Genomic DNA, 14,266 nt, shown 5'->3' on the forward strand with positions numbered 1-14,266 from the left:
AATTCCACCCTCCTGGAGTGAACTGTCCCATTGTTCAGTAGCAACAGTAGCCTAAGTTGTCCTCATTCCCTGCTGTCCTGTCCTGGTTGCTCCTCTGATCCACTCGCTGCTGCTGCAGGAGTGCCGGGTCGAGTTGTGCACAGTTTGGCTACTACGTCACACCCTCACTGTGCCCACAGACAGCCACACCCCCGGAGACCACACAGCCCCAGCCACAGACGGCAGTGAGTACAACCCCACCAACTCCTACCCTACCAGACTGGTAAACATCACTCCACTATACTATGGGATGAAACACTTCCCTGTCAAACAACACAATAGAGTGGTAGTCAAATATATGGTCTTGACGAAGAAAATACAAAGTATTAATCTGCAACAATTGGAAGCATAGCAAACTAGGCTACTCGTTGTAAATATTGAAATCATTCATTTTAAGTTCACACCAGTAAACATTTTGTGTAGGCTTTAACTTGTATTAGACATTTGTCTAAGGACTGGAGCAGGTTAACAGATTTTCTTCTGCATTGGAGTCATAGTGCTGCTAATGAATTTAGCCAAGATTTAGGTTAATGGAAAATAGATGCTTGTGGTTGTGAAATGAAGGCTATACAGTGAGTATGTTGATTTTATTGTTGACTGTTTTTAACATCTACAGTGAGGTCCAAAACTATTTTGGACAGTGACAATTTTGTTGTTGTGTTGGCTGAAATGATACAATGACTATGAGGTTAAAGTGCAGACTGTCAGCTTTAATTTGATGATATTTACATTCATATCAGGTGAACCGTTTAGAAATTACTGCACTTCTTGTACATAGTCCCCCCCATTTTAGGGAAGCAAAAGTATTCAAATGCACTTGCAGTGAGGGAAAAAGTAGTTTGCCCACTGACAAAGAAATGATCAGTCTATAATTTTAACGGTATGTTTATTTGAACAGTGAGAGACAGAGTAACAACAAAATAATCCAGAAAAACGCATGTCAAAAATGTTATAAATTGGGCCATGTACCGTCAAATCTTGGGTGAGAACCTCCTTCCCTCAGCCAGGGCATTGAAAATGGGTCGTGGATGGGTATTCCAGCATGACAATGACCCAAAACACACGGCCAAATCAACAAAGGAGTGGCTCAAGAAGAAGCACATTAAGGTCCTGGAGTGGCCTAGCCAGTCTCCAGACCTTAATCCCATAGAAAATCTGTGGAGGGAGCTGAAGGTTCGAGTTGCCAAAGGTCAGCCTCGAAACCTTAATGACTTGGAGAAGATCTGCAAAGAGGAGTGGAACAAAATCCCTCCTGAGATGTGTGCAAACCTGGTGGCCAACTACAAGAAACGTCTGACCTCTGTGATTGCCAACAAGGGTTTTGCCACCAAGTACTAAGTCATGTTTTGCAGAGGGGTCTGCAAAACATGACTTGAGTTTCCCTCATTACAATGCAAATAAATTTATAACATTTTTGACATGCGTTTTTTCTGGATTTATTTGTTGTTATTCTGTCTCTCACTGTTCAAATAAACCTACCATTAAAATTATAGACTGATCATGTCTTTGTCAGTGGGCTGTACAGTGGGGGGAAAAGCATTTAGTCAGCCACCAATTGTGCAAGTTCTCCCACTTAAAAAGATGAGAGAGGCCTGTAATTTTCATCATAGGTACACGTCAAATATGACAGACAAAATGAAAGAAAAAAATCCAGAAAATCACATTGTAGGATTTTTAATGAATTTATTTGCAAATTATGGTGGAAAATAAGTATTTGGTCAATAACAAGTTTCTCAATACTTTGTTATATACCCTTTGTTGGCAATGACACAGGTCAAACGTTTTCTGTAAGTCTTCACAAGGTTTTCACACACTGTTGCTGGTATTTTGGCCCATTCCTCCATGCAGATCTCCTCTAGAGCAGTGATGTTTTGGGGCTGTCGCTGGGCAACACAGACTTTCAACTCCCTCCAAAGATTTTCTATGGGGTTGAGATCTGGAGACTGGCTAGGCCACTCCAGGACCTTGAAATGCTTCTTACGAAGCCACTCCTTCGTTGCCCGGGCGGTGTGTTTGGGATCATTGTCATGCTGAAAGACCCAGCCACGTTTCATCTTCAATGCCCTTGCTGATGGAAGGAGGTTTTCACTCAAAATATCACGATACATGGCCCCATTCATTCTTTCGTTTACACGGATCAGTCGTCCTGGTCCCTTTGCCGAAAAACAGCCAAAAAGCATGATGTTTCCACCCCCATGCTTCACAGTAGGTATGGTGTTCTTTGAATGCAACTCAGCATTCTTTGTCCTCCAAACACGACGAGTTGAGTTTTTACCAAAAAGTTCTATTTTGGTTTCATCTGACCATATGACATTCTCCCAATACTCTTCTGGATCATCCAAATGCACTCTAGCAAACTTCAGACGGGCCTGGACATGTACTGGCTTAAGCAGGGGGACACGTCTGGCACTGCAGGATTTGAGTCCCTGGCGGCGTAGTGTGTTACTGATGGTAGGCTTTGTTACTTTGGTCCCAGCTCTCTGCAGGTCATTCACTAGGTCCCCCCGTGTGGTTCTGGGATTTTTGCTCACCGTTCTTGTGATCATTTTGACCCCACGGGGTGAGATCTTGCGTGGAGCCCCAGATCGAGGGAGATTATCAGTGGTCTTGTATGTCTTCCATTTCCTAATAATTGCTCCCACAGTTGATTTCTTCAAACCAAGCTGCTTACCTATTGCAGATTCAGTCTTCCCAGCCTGGTGCAGGTCTACAATTTTGTTTATGGTGTCCTTTGACAGCTCTTTGGTCTTGGCCATAGTGGAGTTTGGAGTGTGACTGTTTGAGGTTGTGGACAGGTGTCTTTTATACTGATAACAAGTTCAAACAGGTGCCATTAATACAGGTAACGAGTGGAGGACAGAGGAGCCTCTTAAAGAAGAAGTTACAGGTCTGTGAGAGCCAGAAATCTTGCTTGTTTGTAGGTGACCAAATACTTATTTTCCACCATAATTTGCAAATAAATTCATTAAAAATCATACAATGTGATTTTCTGGATTTTTTTTCCTCAATTTGTCTGTCATAGTTGACGTGTACCTATGATGAAAATTACAGGCCTCTCTCATATTTTTAAGTGGGAGAACTTGCACAATTGGTGGCTGACTAAATACTTTTTTTCCCCACTGTAAGCTCGTACAGGATAACTGATATATCCTAACTTCACTTTGTCAGGCAAAGACTCTCGCCACCCTGTTTGCGTCGCACCAAACGACGAGCATCACAAACACCGGGAATCTTCTCCTTCAGTTGGTCCACTTTTACATTTACTGCTACCCCAGTAATCACTCCTTTCAATGGCGCCCTTTTCTTGAGAGCGAAACAATTCACAATTATTTCCCCCATTTGTTTAGCTCTGAGCGCCTTCTCCCTCTGCCCAACAGAAACACAAACAATTATCACTAGACCACTTCTGATTACCCACACCGATTCCACTATATCCAATGCTTTTTTCACCCATCTTGAAACCACAAATGGATCAGCCAAAAGGCAAGGGTCCACTTTTTCCAAAAACTTCACTCCTACTGTCACGGACTCATCTTCATCCTGACCCTCTGTGCAAGCCTCTGGCCTCGAGTACTTCACCACACCTACCACCTCCGATACTTCACTCTCATTCACTTCCATTTTCCTCCTGTCTTCAGCTCACTTTGCTTACATTTCCTACCATTCTTCTTTACCAAACCTTCTCCTTTTTTCCTGCCATTCTTTCCCGACTCAAGCTCACATTCTTCCTCCCTCTCTCTCTGCCTCTCTTTTTCCTTCCATTCCTCCTCCGCCATCCAAGTATACGTCTCCTTATCCCACAGCTGTCTGTTAGACATTGTTTTTCCTCCCCTACTTCCTTCCTTCGATCTTCCCTTTCTCTCCCTCTCTCTCTATGGGGACTGGGCTTTCTGACAGCTCATGGCCATCGCAAGTCCAGGAACCGCTCCGCCGCTTCCACAATGATTTCTATCTTCCTGGACCTTCTCTCTATAAAGGCCACAAAGTCGTCTTCTTCTTCTTCTTCTTCGATGAGGTTTAACGGCGTTTGGCATCCAATATGTTGCATTACCGCCACCTACTAGACTGGAGTAAAACTCCCTCATATTTTGCTTTAAAAATAACATCTAACACGACACTCACAAATTCTAACAAACAAACAAACACAAAAAATTAACACCACCCTACTCCACTATTTAAATCTTTTTATTCCTACCTCATGCCCTCAACCTGAAAGGATTTACACACCCTGTAACTCTTCTGATGTCAAGTCTCGCACACCCAAATACCTCTGTGCAGCTGCCACCACAACCTCAATTTTCTTCGACTTACATTCCATCCCTGCAGTACAATTAATAATCATTGCTATAAATGCTAAAAATCCAATCTTACTGAAACATATATCATTTCTTGGCCTATCCCTCTGTACTGGTACAGATCTACTACTCTCACCACTTCTCCCCCTTGCCCCATCTTCCTCTACTTTCTTCACTGCCTCAGCATATGACAACTTCTTCACTACTCTTACCCTGGAAACCTCAACCTGCTTCTCTCGCACGGGACATTTCTGATCCCCCGCCCCATGGCCACCCCTACAATTAGCACATACCACTACTTTCCCCAATGCTACACATTTCTTTGTATCATGTCCTTCTGCACACTTCTCACACCTTGGAACCTCCCTCCTACACACTGCAGGCCACAAAGTCCTCCTTCTTAACCTTTAAAATGTCAGGATCCTGCTGGTGAAAGGCAACCCCTGCAGCCTGCACGGACAACTTTGAGAGCCAATGGACTTAAAGAGCTTTGATGACAAGCTATTTTGAATACATTTCATTGGTCAAGGGGTTGTGAAACGTTCATACAGACCTAGGGGAACCAATAGTATCGATTCATGTAAAAAAAAAAAAAAAAACATTTGGCTAGGTTTTCATCCGACAGCGACAACATAAATATATAATATATACTGAACAAAAAATATAAACGCAACATGCAACAATTTCAAAGATTTTACTGAGCTACAGTTCATATAAGGAAATCAGTCAATTGAAATAAATTCATTAGGCCCTAATCTATTGATTTCACATGACTGGGAATACAGATATGCATCTGTTGGTCACAAATTCCTTAAAAAATAAATAAAGGTAGGTGCATGGGTCAGAAAACAAGTCAGTATCTGGTGTAACTACCATTTGTCCCACTCATCTTCAATGGCTGTGCGAAGTTGCTGGATATTGGCAGGAACTGGAAACCTCTGTCGTACATGTTGATCCAGAGCATTCCAAACGTGCTAAATGGGTGACATGTCTGGTGAGTATGCAGGCCATGAAAGAACTGGGACATTTTAAGCTTCCAGGAGTTGTGTACAGATCCTTGCGACATGGGGCTGTGCATTATCATACTGAAACATGAGGTGATGGCGGCTGACGAATGGCATGACAATGGGCCTCAGGATCTCGTCACGGTATCTCTGTGCATTCAAATTGCCATTGATAAAATGCAATTGTGTTTGTTGTCCGTAGTTTATGCCTGCCCATATCATAACCCCACCGCCACCATGGGGCACTCTGTTCACAACGTTGACATCAGCAAACCGCTCGCCCACACGACGCCATACATATGATCTGCGGTTGTGAGGCCGGTTGGACGTACTGCCAAATTCTCTAAAATGACGGTGGAGGTGGCTTATGGTAGATAAATTAACATTAAATTCTCTGGCAACAGCTCTGGTGGACATTCCTGCAGTCACCATAACCAAATGCACGCTTCCTCAAAACTTGAGATATCTGTGGCATTGTGTTGTGTGACAAGCCTGCACATTTTAGAGTGGCCTTTTATTGTCCCCAGCACAAGGTGCACCTATGTAATGATCATGCTGTTTAATCAGCTTCTTGATATGCAACACCTGTCAGGTGGATGGATTATCTTGGCAAAGGAGAAATGCTCACTAACAGGGATGTAAACAAATGTGTGCACAAATACGATTTTTGTGCATATTTTAGCTCATGAAACATGAGACCAACTTTTACATGTTGTGATTATATTTTTGTTCAGTGTAAATCTATGTAACTAAAGTGATTTGGTCAAATGTAATGGAGTAAAAAGTAAGTTACTTCCTTCAGAAATTACTTGAGTAAGAGTGCAAGTACAGCCCACAGAGAGTAACTAGAAAAGTACTAGTTACTCAAAAAATTCAAAGGGTATTAGTCGAACCCATGCTTACACTGGCATATGTGTGCGGTTATTAGCAGCTGTATCCACTGGACCACACAGTCACTGAGATAACCAGTAATTTATTTAGCCTATTCCTTGCCTTGAACATATCATTTTTTTTTAAATATCTAAAAAAACTGATTTTCCATACTGAAAAATACATCTACCCCCTATAAATATTGTTTATTTTATTATAATCCACATAAGGATTCACACGAGAAGCGCTGTAGCCTGCACGTAGCCAACATAGGCTACTTGAACTGACGCCCAGTAGACCTGCAGCCTAAATGATTGTATAGCCTACAAACACAGCATCCAACTGCCTCCTGGCGTCGATTCTAAATATTAAATAGACATGCAAATCTTCCTGCTGCAGGATTATTTCCCTCCTATGACAAAATTGTTAATATTAAGATGCGACGTCTGGTACTGGTTGGTCAATCCGTATAGGGGTTTTCAGTCTCAAACGGCCGTGATCCTTTGATTTGAACGCCTTGGGGGCGATGAAACAACGGAGCCCCATTCAATGAGGGGATTCGTTTATCTGGCCTGGGTTGCCCCGGGGGCATGAGTTCTCTGGTTGATGGCGAAATCGTCTCAAAATAAAAGTGACGTAATCTAGCACGTGGAGTGATGAGTAGGATTATGTGTTTTCACATGCAGAAGTGATGGCTTTTGATAAAAACCAAACTGCCATGTTGACAACATGACCGAGCGGCACAGATTAGGCTACTGTTTGATTTGAGAAGGGCACTCCTCCCTCCCCGCTTTCTGCCAAAGACATTACCTGGTTCAACCGGGCCAGCCTAATAGAATTTCCTCAATACAGGATAAACCAAGTGGATTTAGAAACACAAAAACGACATAGACTAAAGGTTACAAATGATCTTCAACACCTGTCAGTTTAAAGCTAAGGAATGCATCTACGCAGTTCAACTCCCACAAAGTTTTGTCAAAAGGTGGCATGATTTTGTCAAAAGGGGGCATGATTTGTTCACGTAATTGTAATCCAAACCCAACTTTCATTTACTCGTTGTGACGCACCGAGGTTCCAAACTCTGTTTAAGATGAGACTGACTTCATGACTAAAATTATTATATTTACAATTTTGACACTAGAATAAATGTTTCAGACTCCTATCGATGCCACATACGCCATTTTCAAAGGGTTAGTTGGTTTTTAGGGGCAGTCGCTCTTTAAATCATATTCCAGACAGTGACGGCCTGCTGCTGAGAAAGGGAAACTCTACGGTTGCTCCCACAGCTCCTTTTACTGAGACACGGGTGAACCTATTTCTTTTCCTCACCACTGGAGGTCTCAATAATCAATGTCTCAGAACATCTTCTTGTCATTCTTTCACAGTGTGCTGTAATAATGGCTAACCGTGACCACAGGACTCAAAATGGAAATTAATTGATCTAATCTAATCCATCAATGTGCCTACTACTGCTTGTTTTTGCTCAATAGCGCCTTTAGCTGTGCCCCATGCATCAACATGTGTTCGTGTAGAGGAGGTTGATGGCCATTGGTTAGGATCTCAAAGAACTGAAGTGAGAGGGATTCTGAACTCTTTAGTTAAGTGACCATCTGGTGAAAGGCAGAGAAGAGAAAATGTGCTGTGTCTTTAAGAGTTGAGTAGCGAGAGCTGGCATTGAGGCCCTGTGTTGAGCTCAACCTAGTCATAGACCTGGAACGGCTGCCAGATGTAGCACAACTGACCCTGCGAAACCAGGCAGCGCTACTCACTCTGGCAGGCGGGAGACGAGGCTAGGTTTCTATGCCTCACTCGATTCTACATCCTCAAGCACACAAACACGGTTGGCAGAGAGGAGCATGCCTCATTCGGTGCTTTGAAGTTATGGAGTTGGACAACGCGGCCGATCCGGAGAGATACAATGGTAAGGATAACTTCTGTCCCCGTGGCAATGGGAGCTTTAAGGTCAGCAAGACTGGCGGTTTTTCTCTTTGTGCTTCTCTTTCACTCTGTTTCAGATTTGAGTTCTAGTGAAGTGGGTTTGCTGTTGATGGAGATTGCTTGTGGAAATCCTATGAATCAAAGGTTTTGTTCGAGTAGACAGAGCAGATGCCGGAGGGTTCTAATACTGTATTCAAGAGGCTGTTTACTAGGAAGAACTCAAAATCCATATGATTGCTTTAGTCAAAAAAGTGTTTGGACACTGTTTTTGCTTAGAATGCTGTCTGCAACAAGAGATTAATATAAATATTCTTCTGTCTCAGAATAAATTCAAACAATCTGTGCCGCAACTGGATTTTAACTCTGTAATCTGTGGGCTGAATGACCCATACAAATCTGCTTTAGCGTCTTCTGAGGAATCGCATGAATATTGTGCAAAGTAGGCAGCACATCGGCTCAAGTGTGAGGACGTGTAGGAGTCATTAAGATTTGAGAACGGAGACGTAATTGTTTGTCTTGAAAGTTTGTACATTATTTAAACATTTCAGGAGAACAACTGTTCAGTGAAGTTTCAACATGAGTCCAGGTTAGAATATTTCCAGAGCCACACTTGGCTGACTTGGATTTATTCTGTTTTATTAACCGGGCTCTGTGCCACTTTAAAATTTGTCACTAGAATACCATACCAAAACCACTGTTTGGCCAACATTCATTGGAAATATGAACTTGTTCTCTTATTAAAATCACACAACTCTGGTTCACCTCATTTGAAGTAAAAGTCTAGTATCTACACACTCCAGTATGGGTTAGAATAGCCATCCATCCTGGTGCTCAGACAGTCTTCCTCCAGTGTAAAAGTATTGTCTGGGTACTAAACAACCCTTGATGCACCAGTGTGTAATCTAGACACGTTTTTCATGACTGCCAGTGAATTCATGTCAGAACCCTGATATGATCAACACATTTACTTATACTATTCTTTAGTACGTTAGCGTTTGAATGAATTTGAAGGCAGACATCAGCCTATTTTTCAATTTAACATGCCCCATGGTTAATGTGAATGTATATTTTTGCATTTCTAGCTTCATGAGCATGCACTGTTTTGGTGTGATGAATAATTCATTTTATTAGCACTTGCAGGAGTCACGGCCAGTACTAAAATACCCTTGCAAACAGTCTAGAAAGATACTGGTACGGGCCTTTTTGACTACTACTACGGCTGAAAAACACAATCAGAAATTCTTCCACAAATATGAATGAATAATGTGCTGAAATATCGATATCAACAGTCAATTTTACATAATGCTATCTCATTGTTCTCTGAAGTATCCAGAACTATTTGTTTTGCTAACACTGTAAGGGATTACATACTCCAGACAACCTGCAGTAGGACATCTAACACAAGGAGTTAGCATAATCTTGATGACATATCAAAATGGACATAATCTGCTTTAGCATGAAATTAGAGTGAACATTTTCTTACTGAGTTGCAATGACGAATTGATGGTGGCCTAGAGCAGGGACAATACACCGAAAATGATAGATACCGATCACTTATCGCAGGCATTTTGCTGATATCGTTCTTTACGATAAGTAACCTTTACTTCAGAAATGGGAAGTTTGAAATGAAATACATTTGCTAATAATATTAGTTAGTTAATATTATGGGTGATTGTTAATGGGACAATTGATGGCTACAACCATTAAATTAGTAGAAGTAGTTTAAAGGATAATACAAAAAATGGTGGACATTAGTAACATTATAAACATATTGTTCTATTTATCGTTATCGCGGCAATTTATCGTGATATGGATTCGCCCTTATCGCCCAGCTCTACAATAGCCTATGGTAGATTTGTTATTTCAGTTTTGAGAGATGATCTTAACTCTATTGTTGGGGTAACCTAACAAACTTTCGGGGGAGGTTCTCTTCTGCACAGTTGAACCAATCCAGTAAATGTGGAGGAGGAGTTAAGATGGCATGTCGCCTTGTTAACGTTCAAAAGCGGAAGTCGTGTCACAGGCTCTCTTTCATTTCCCCTGAAAACAGGATGCATACGGTTGTTTACCGGCCCCGCAGAGGGTGCTGTTGGGGAGAAAGAACAGACGTACATACCACAGTGGCATTACACTTGGTTCCCATCTGTTGTTCATGTTGTAATTTAATGTCTCCCTAGTAACCAAAGTTGTCATATTCACTGCCAACATTTAGATACAGAATGTCTTACAAACCGAGAACCAAATAACCTAACCACTGTTGGCGTATTGAAAACGTAATCAAAAAAGTATAAAACTGTAACGTGTTGTATGGCGGCTTACTAAAAATCTCCCATGTTTTTTTCTTCTCAATTTGACCAAGTAAACATGCAAGTTTTTATCCCCTCTTACATGGGAGGAAATGTCGGCTCAGGATGAGTCCCCCTCCAGATTGAACAATTATTCCAGTGTACATAAGTGTATATAAGTGTCCGCCTTATTTCTGTGACCAAAGAACACTCTAATATTTTTTGTACCTAGCAGAAGTCTATTTGCGTATTGTATCAATTACAATGCCCTCAAAAAACGTGGTACGGCTTGCTAATGCCTTTTGAGTTAAAAATGGTGGTGAATCCCAGCAAGCTCTGAAATAAAGTGTAAAAAAGATGAGAATTGTGGATTACATTTTATTGGGTCACAGTCCATTTTCGCTCCCTCTTGAAAAGCAAAGCGCTTGCCTCTGAATTTAATGGGAGGACTGACTGAACAATGGTGCACTTCTTTTTGACTCAACTTTGTGGGAGTTGAACTGCGTAGATGCATTACTTATCTAGCTTTAAACTGACAGATGTTGAAGATAAATGTTAAACCTTTTAGTCTATGCAATGGTCGTTTTTGTGTTTCTAAATCCACGTGGTTTATCCTGTACTGTTGTGAAAGTATGTTTTACATGAAGACTAGCTGACATCTGCTCTTCCCATGTCATTAAGGTGAAAAGATGAGGCTGCCACTTCTCATTTTTATCGTCATTCTTCGGCTTGTCTTTGAATCCAGCATCAAGTCTAAGCTCTCATTGCTCCTGCTATGTGCTTCAGTGGTTTTACTGATGGGCATGATGACGGCGCAAATACTGCCATTGTGTTGCCTTTGGCACTTCAATTCACCTTGAAGGCAAGGGAGTGATTTGAGAGATTTTACATTTCTATGAAATGTTTGCGATAATGATAAGGGTCCTATTCAACTCAGTTGTATTAGAGTGGACTAACTGATTTTAGTTGTCAAATATGAAGATCATATTTTGACAAAATTAGGCTACAAGGTTTGAAAATGTTTTGCCCTTGGTGTGAAATATTTGACCTGTTGAACCACTGCAGTTAGACTGTTGAGCTATCGAAGAGGTAAAAATAAAAATAAACATCCCTTTATTATAGCTCTCGTGCTCCATCTTTGACATAAACATGTAAAAGCATGTGGACTTGTGACATTTGAAGTTTGAATTCCTTCGGAGAGGGCTCAGCTAGCCGTCATACGTCAGGGCAATTAACTGACCTCACATGCTGCACACAAGTGTCTTTGTCTGTAAAAGAGCAGCTGTATACAGCCTCTGCCCAATCTTCTCTGTTGTTTCTGTAGTCCTCCACTCAGGAAGTTCTGTCTTGCACAGCTTGTTAGGCCAATAGACTGGAGTGCACCATGCATTGAGAGACAATGATAGACTCATAGCAATGGTCTGTAGACCAGGGGATGGTGTCAGACCAGAGATGCAGGCCAGTTTATTTCTAATCAGTCAGAAGCCATTTTTCACCCTCTATTTGCACTCATTATACATGTTATACTGGGCTTTTTTGTCTTCAGGAGATCCAGGGCTGGAAGTATAAGCCATGACTTTTAAAGCCCTGAAGTTGCTTAAAACCCAGTGGATTGCTGGGATTAAAGATATGAACGTTTATGAAAATGTTGCTGTTTGCAGTCAATAAACATAGTGTATAAACATACCAGTTGCAGTGACAGCATAGAAATAAAAATATTATTTTACAAAAATTCAGAATAGTATTACCTCTCTTTGTGGACCATGAAGCTCCCTTGTTCAAGAGACTGGACAAAAACACCTCCCAAAACAAGGCCATATTTTCAAAGCCATGGATACTGTGATTATCAATCTTATGTAAGTGAAAAAGTTATACATTTGACTATGCCTCTTTTTTTAAAGGGTCAAGCCACAGTTGAAATAATAAAGGACTCCCCATCACTGTTTTGGCAAAACTCAGAGGGATGTGCCTGGAGAAATGTAACCACTCTCAAATTCATAGACAAAGCTATGGATACAAGGATATCATCCATGATATCACAATAGTTTTAACCAATTTTTGAGGCTAGCACATTTGGTTCCTTGGAAGTTGTGGGAACATACGTTTTTGGTGTCCCATTGGATCTGGGAACGAAGCCATACGTTTCCTGACTGGTAAAACTGAACATTTTTTAAACATTCTGAGAATGGAAGTGAACATTTCTCCTGTTCTGGGAACGTACATTTTTAGGTTGCAGGGAGGTTCCCTGAATGTTTTCCTGGGAGGTTTTATAAAAGTTCTGAGAATGGAAATGATAGGTTATTTGAAGGTAATTAAATAACGTTCTGAGAACATTCTCTAAATGTTGTGAATGTTTTGAATGAAATGTAAAGGTTTTTTTAATAACTTCCTTAAAACTTTCACTGAATGTTTCAATAAGACTTAATTAACCTGCTATCTTAGTTTGGGTTAAAGGGAAACGTCACAATTTTTAACTTCATATTCATCATCTCCAGCACCACCCCAACATCAACATATGTGAAAATGGCACGTTTCTATGTTTGTAGTAAAAAAGATGGAGAAAGATAAGTGTTTCCAATGACATCATCAACCAATTAGTAGACAATTAGAAAGCAATGCCTACTCACAGTTGGTAAAAATCACATGAATAACACCGATGTCATTGGAAACACTTATCTTCCTCTATCTTTTTTTACTACAAAACATAGAAACGTGCCATTTTCACATATGTTGATGTTGGGATTGTGCTGGAGATGATGAATATGAAGTTTTGACGTTTCCTTTTAGCTGTTCTGAACTCCAAGCACAGATGGGACAAATGGAAATTAATTTGCTTAGGCATTAATCATGCAAACACATTTCTTTTTTTATTGTGGCACAGCATCATTGAGATTCAAAGCTGTGCTATTCTGTTCTCTATCTATGGAATTAGTCCTCTGCTAACAAGCCATGTTTTTTTTTTTTTTACTCATACGAAGCTGTTCATTTAGCGTATAAAAATAGACCACATTTCAAAGGAAACAAGCACTCATTAAGATCAGGTGTGGCCAATTAGTGGACCAACATATCTAAATAGGCTTGGGCGGTATCCAGATTGTCATACCTTCATACCGACCTTGTGCCATACTGGGATATTCAGTAATACTGGCACTGAACACAAGGGGTGCTATTTTCGAAACCCACAGCCTCTGTTATCCAAAGGTTAGCAAAGCTAACAAGTACATGTAAAATTCCATAGAGAATGCTAAATAAATGCTAACGAGCGCATTGCGAACATTTTTATACAGTCTCTGACCTAAACTATTTTTACAAATACCCCAGTATACGGTATATACATCAAACAAGATTAAAGGATAGAGTTTTGTTGACGCTGAGAATGGAATGTATATGTTTTTAAATAACATTCTTAGAACGTTTGTGGAACGTTACTAAAGTTTTCTTGTGGTTTTTATGGAACGTTTTCTTAATGTTCTGAGAACATGACTTTAAATAGAACCATGAGGAAACCTGCAGAAAACGTTATGCTGAAGTACTGACATTTCCACAGAACAACTTTGTTTCTTAACATTCTCTGAACTAGTACATTATCAAAATTGAAATAAAATGTAACCATGTTTGAACTTTTAAGAAACATTCAGTTAAAGTAAGAAATACCAAGAAAATTTTCCTTAAGTTCCTTAAATGTTCTGAGAATCTTCCAAAGCCAAGCAACTATTCTGCACCATTCCCAGAAAGTTATGGGAAGGTTGCATGCAAAATAACCATAGGACAACCATGTTCTCACCAAACTCTTAAGAAACATATGGTTCTCAGAACGTTATGCGCTAGCTGGGTA

At 40.6% G+C, this 14,266-nt stretch overlaps 1 protein-coding gene across 1 annotated transcript in view; it reads left to right on the top strand.

Moving 5' to 3' along the window:
* Positions 1–8,089: 8,089 nt before the first annotated feature.
* Positions 8,090–14,266, top strand: part of LOC311144918 (disabled homolog 2-interacting protein-like) — a gene marked incomplete at both ends in the record, with an annotated part of 92,882 nt that continues 86,705 nt past the window's right edge. The window contains one exon of the mRNA XM_084181097.1: positions 8,090–8,129. Coding sequence (XP_084037223.1) covers positions 8,090–8,129 — 40 coding nt within the window. The remainder of the gene's footprint in view (positions 8,130–14,266) is intronic.

This window comes from Coregonus lavaretus (assembly GCF_964263955.1).
Source record: "Coregonus lavaretus genome assembly, chromosome: 17".
Classification (NCBI taxonomy): domain Eukaryota; kingdom Metazoa; phylum Chordata; class Actinopteri; order Salmoniformes; family Salmonidae; genus Coregonus; species Coregonus lavaretus.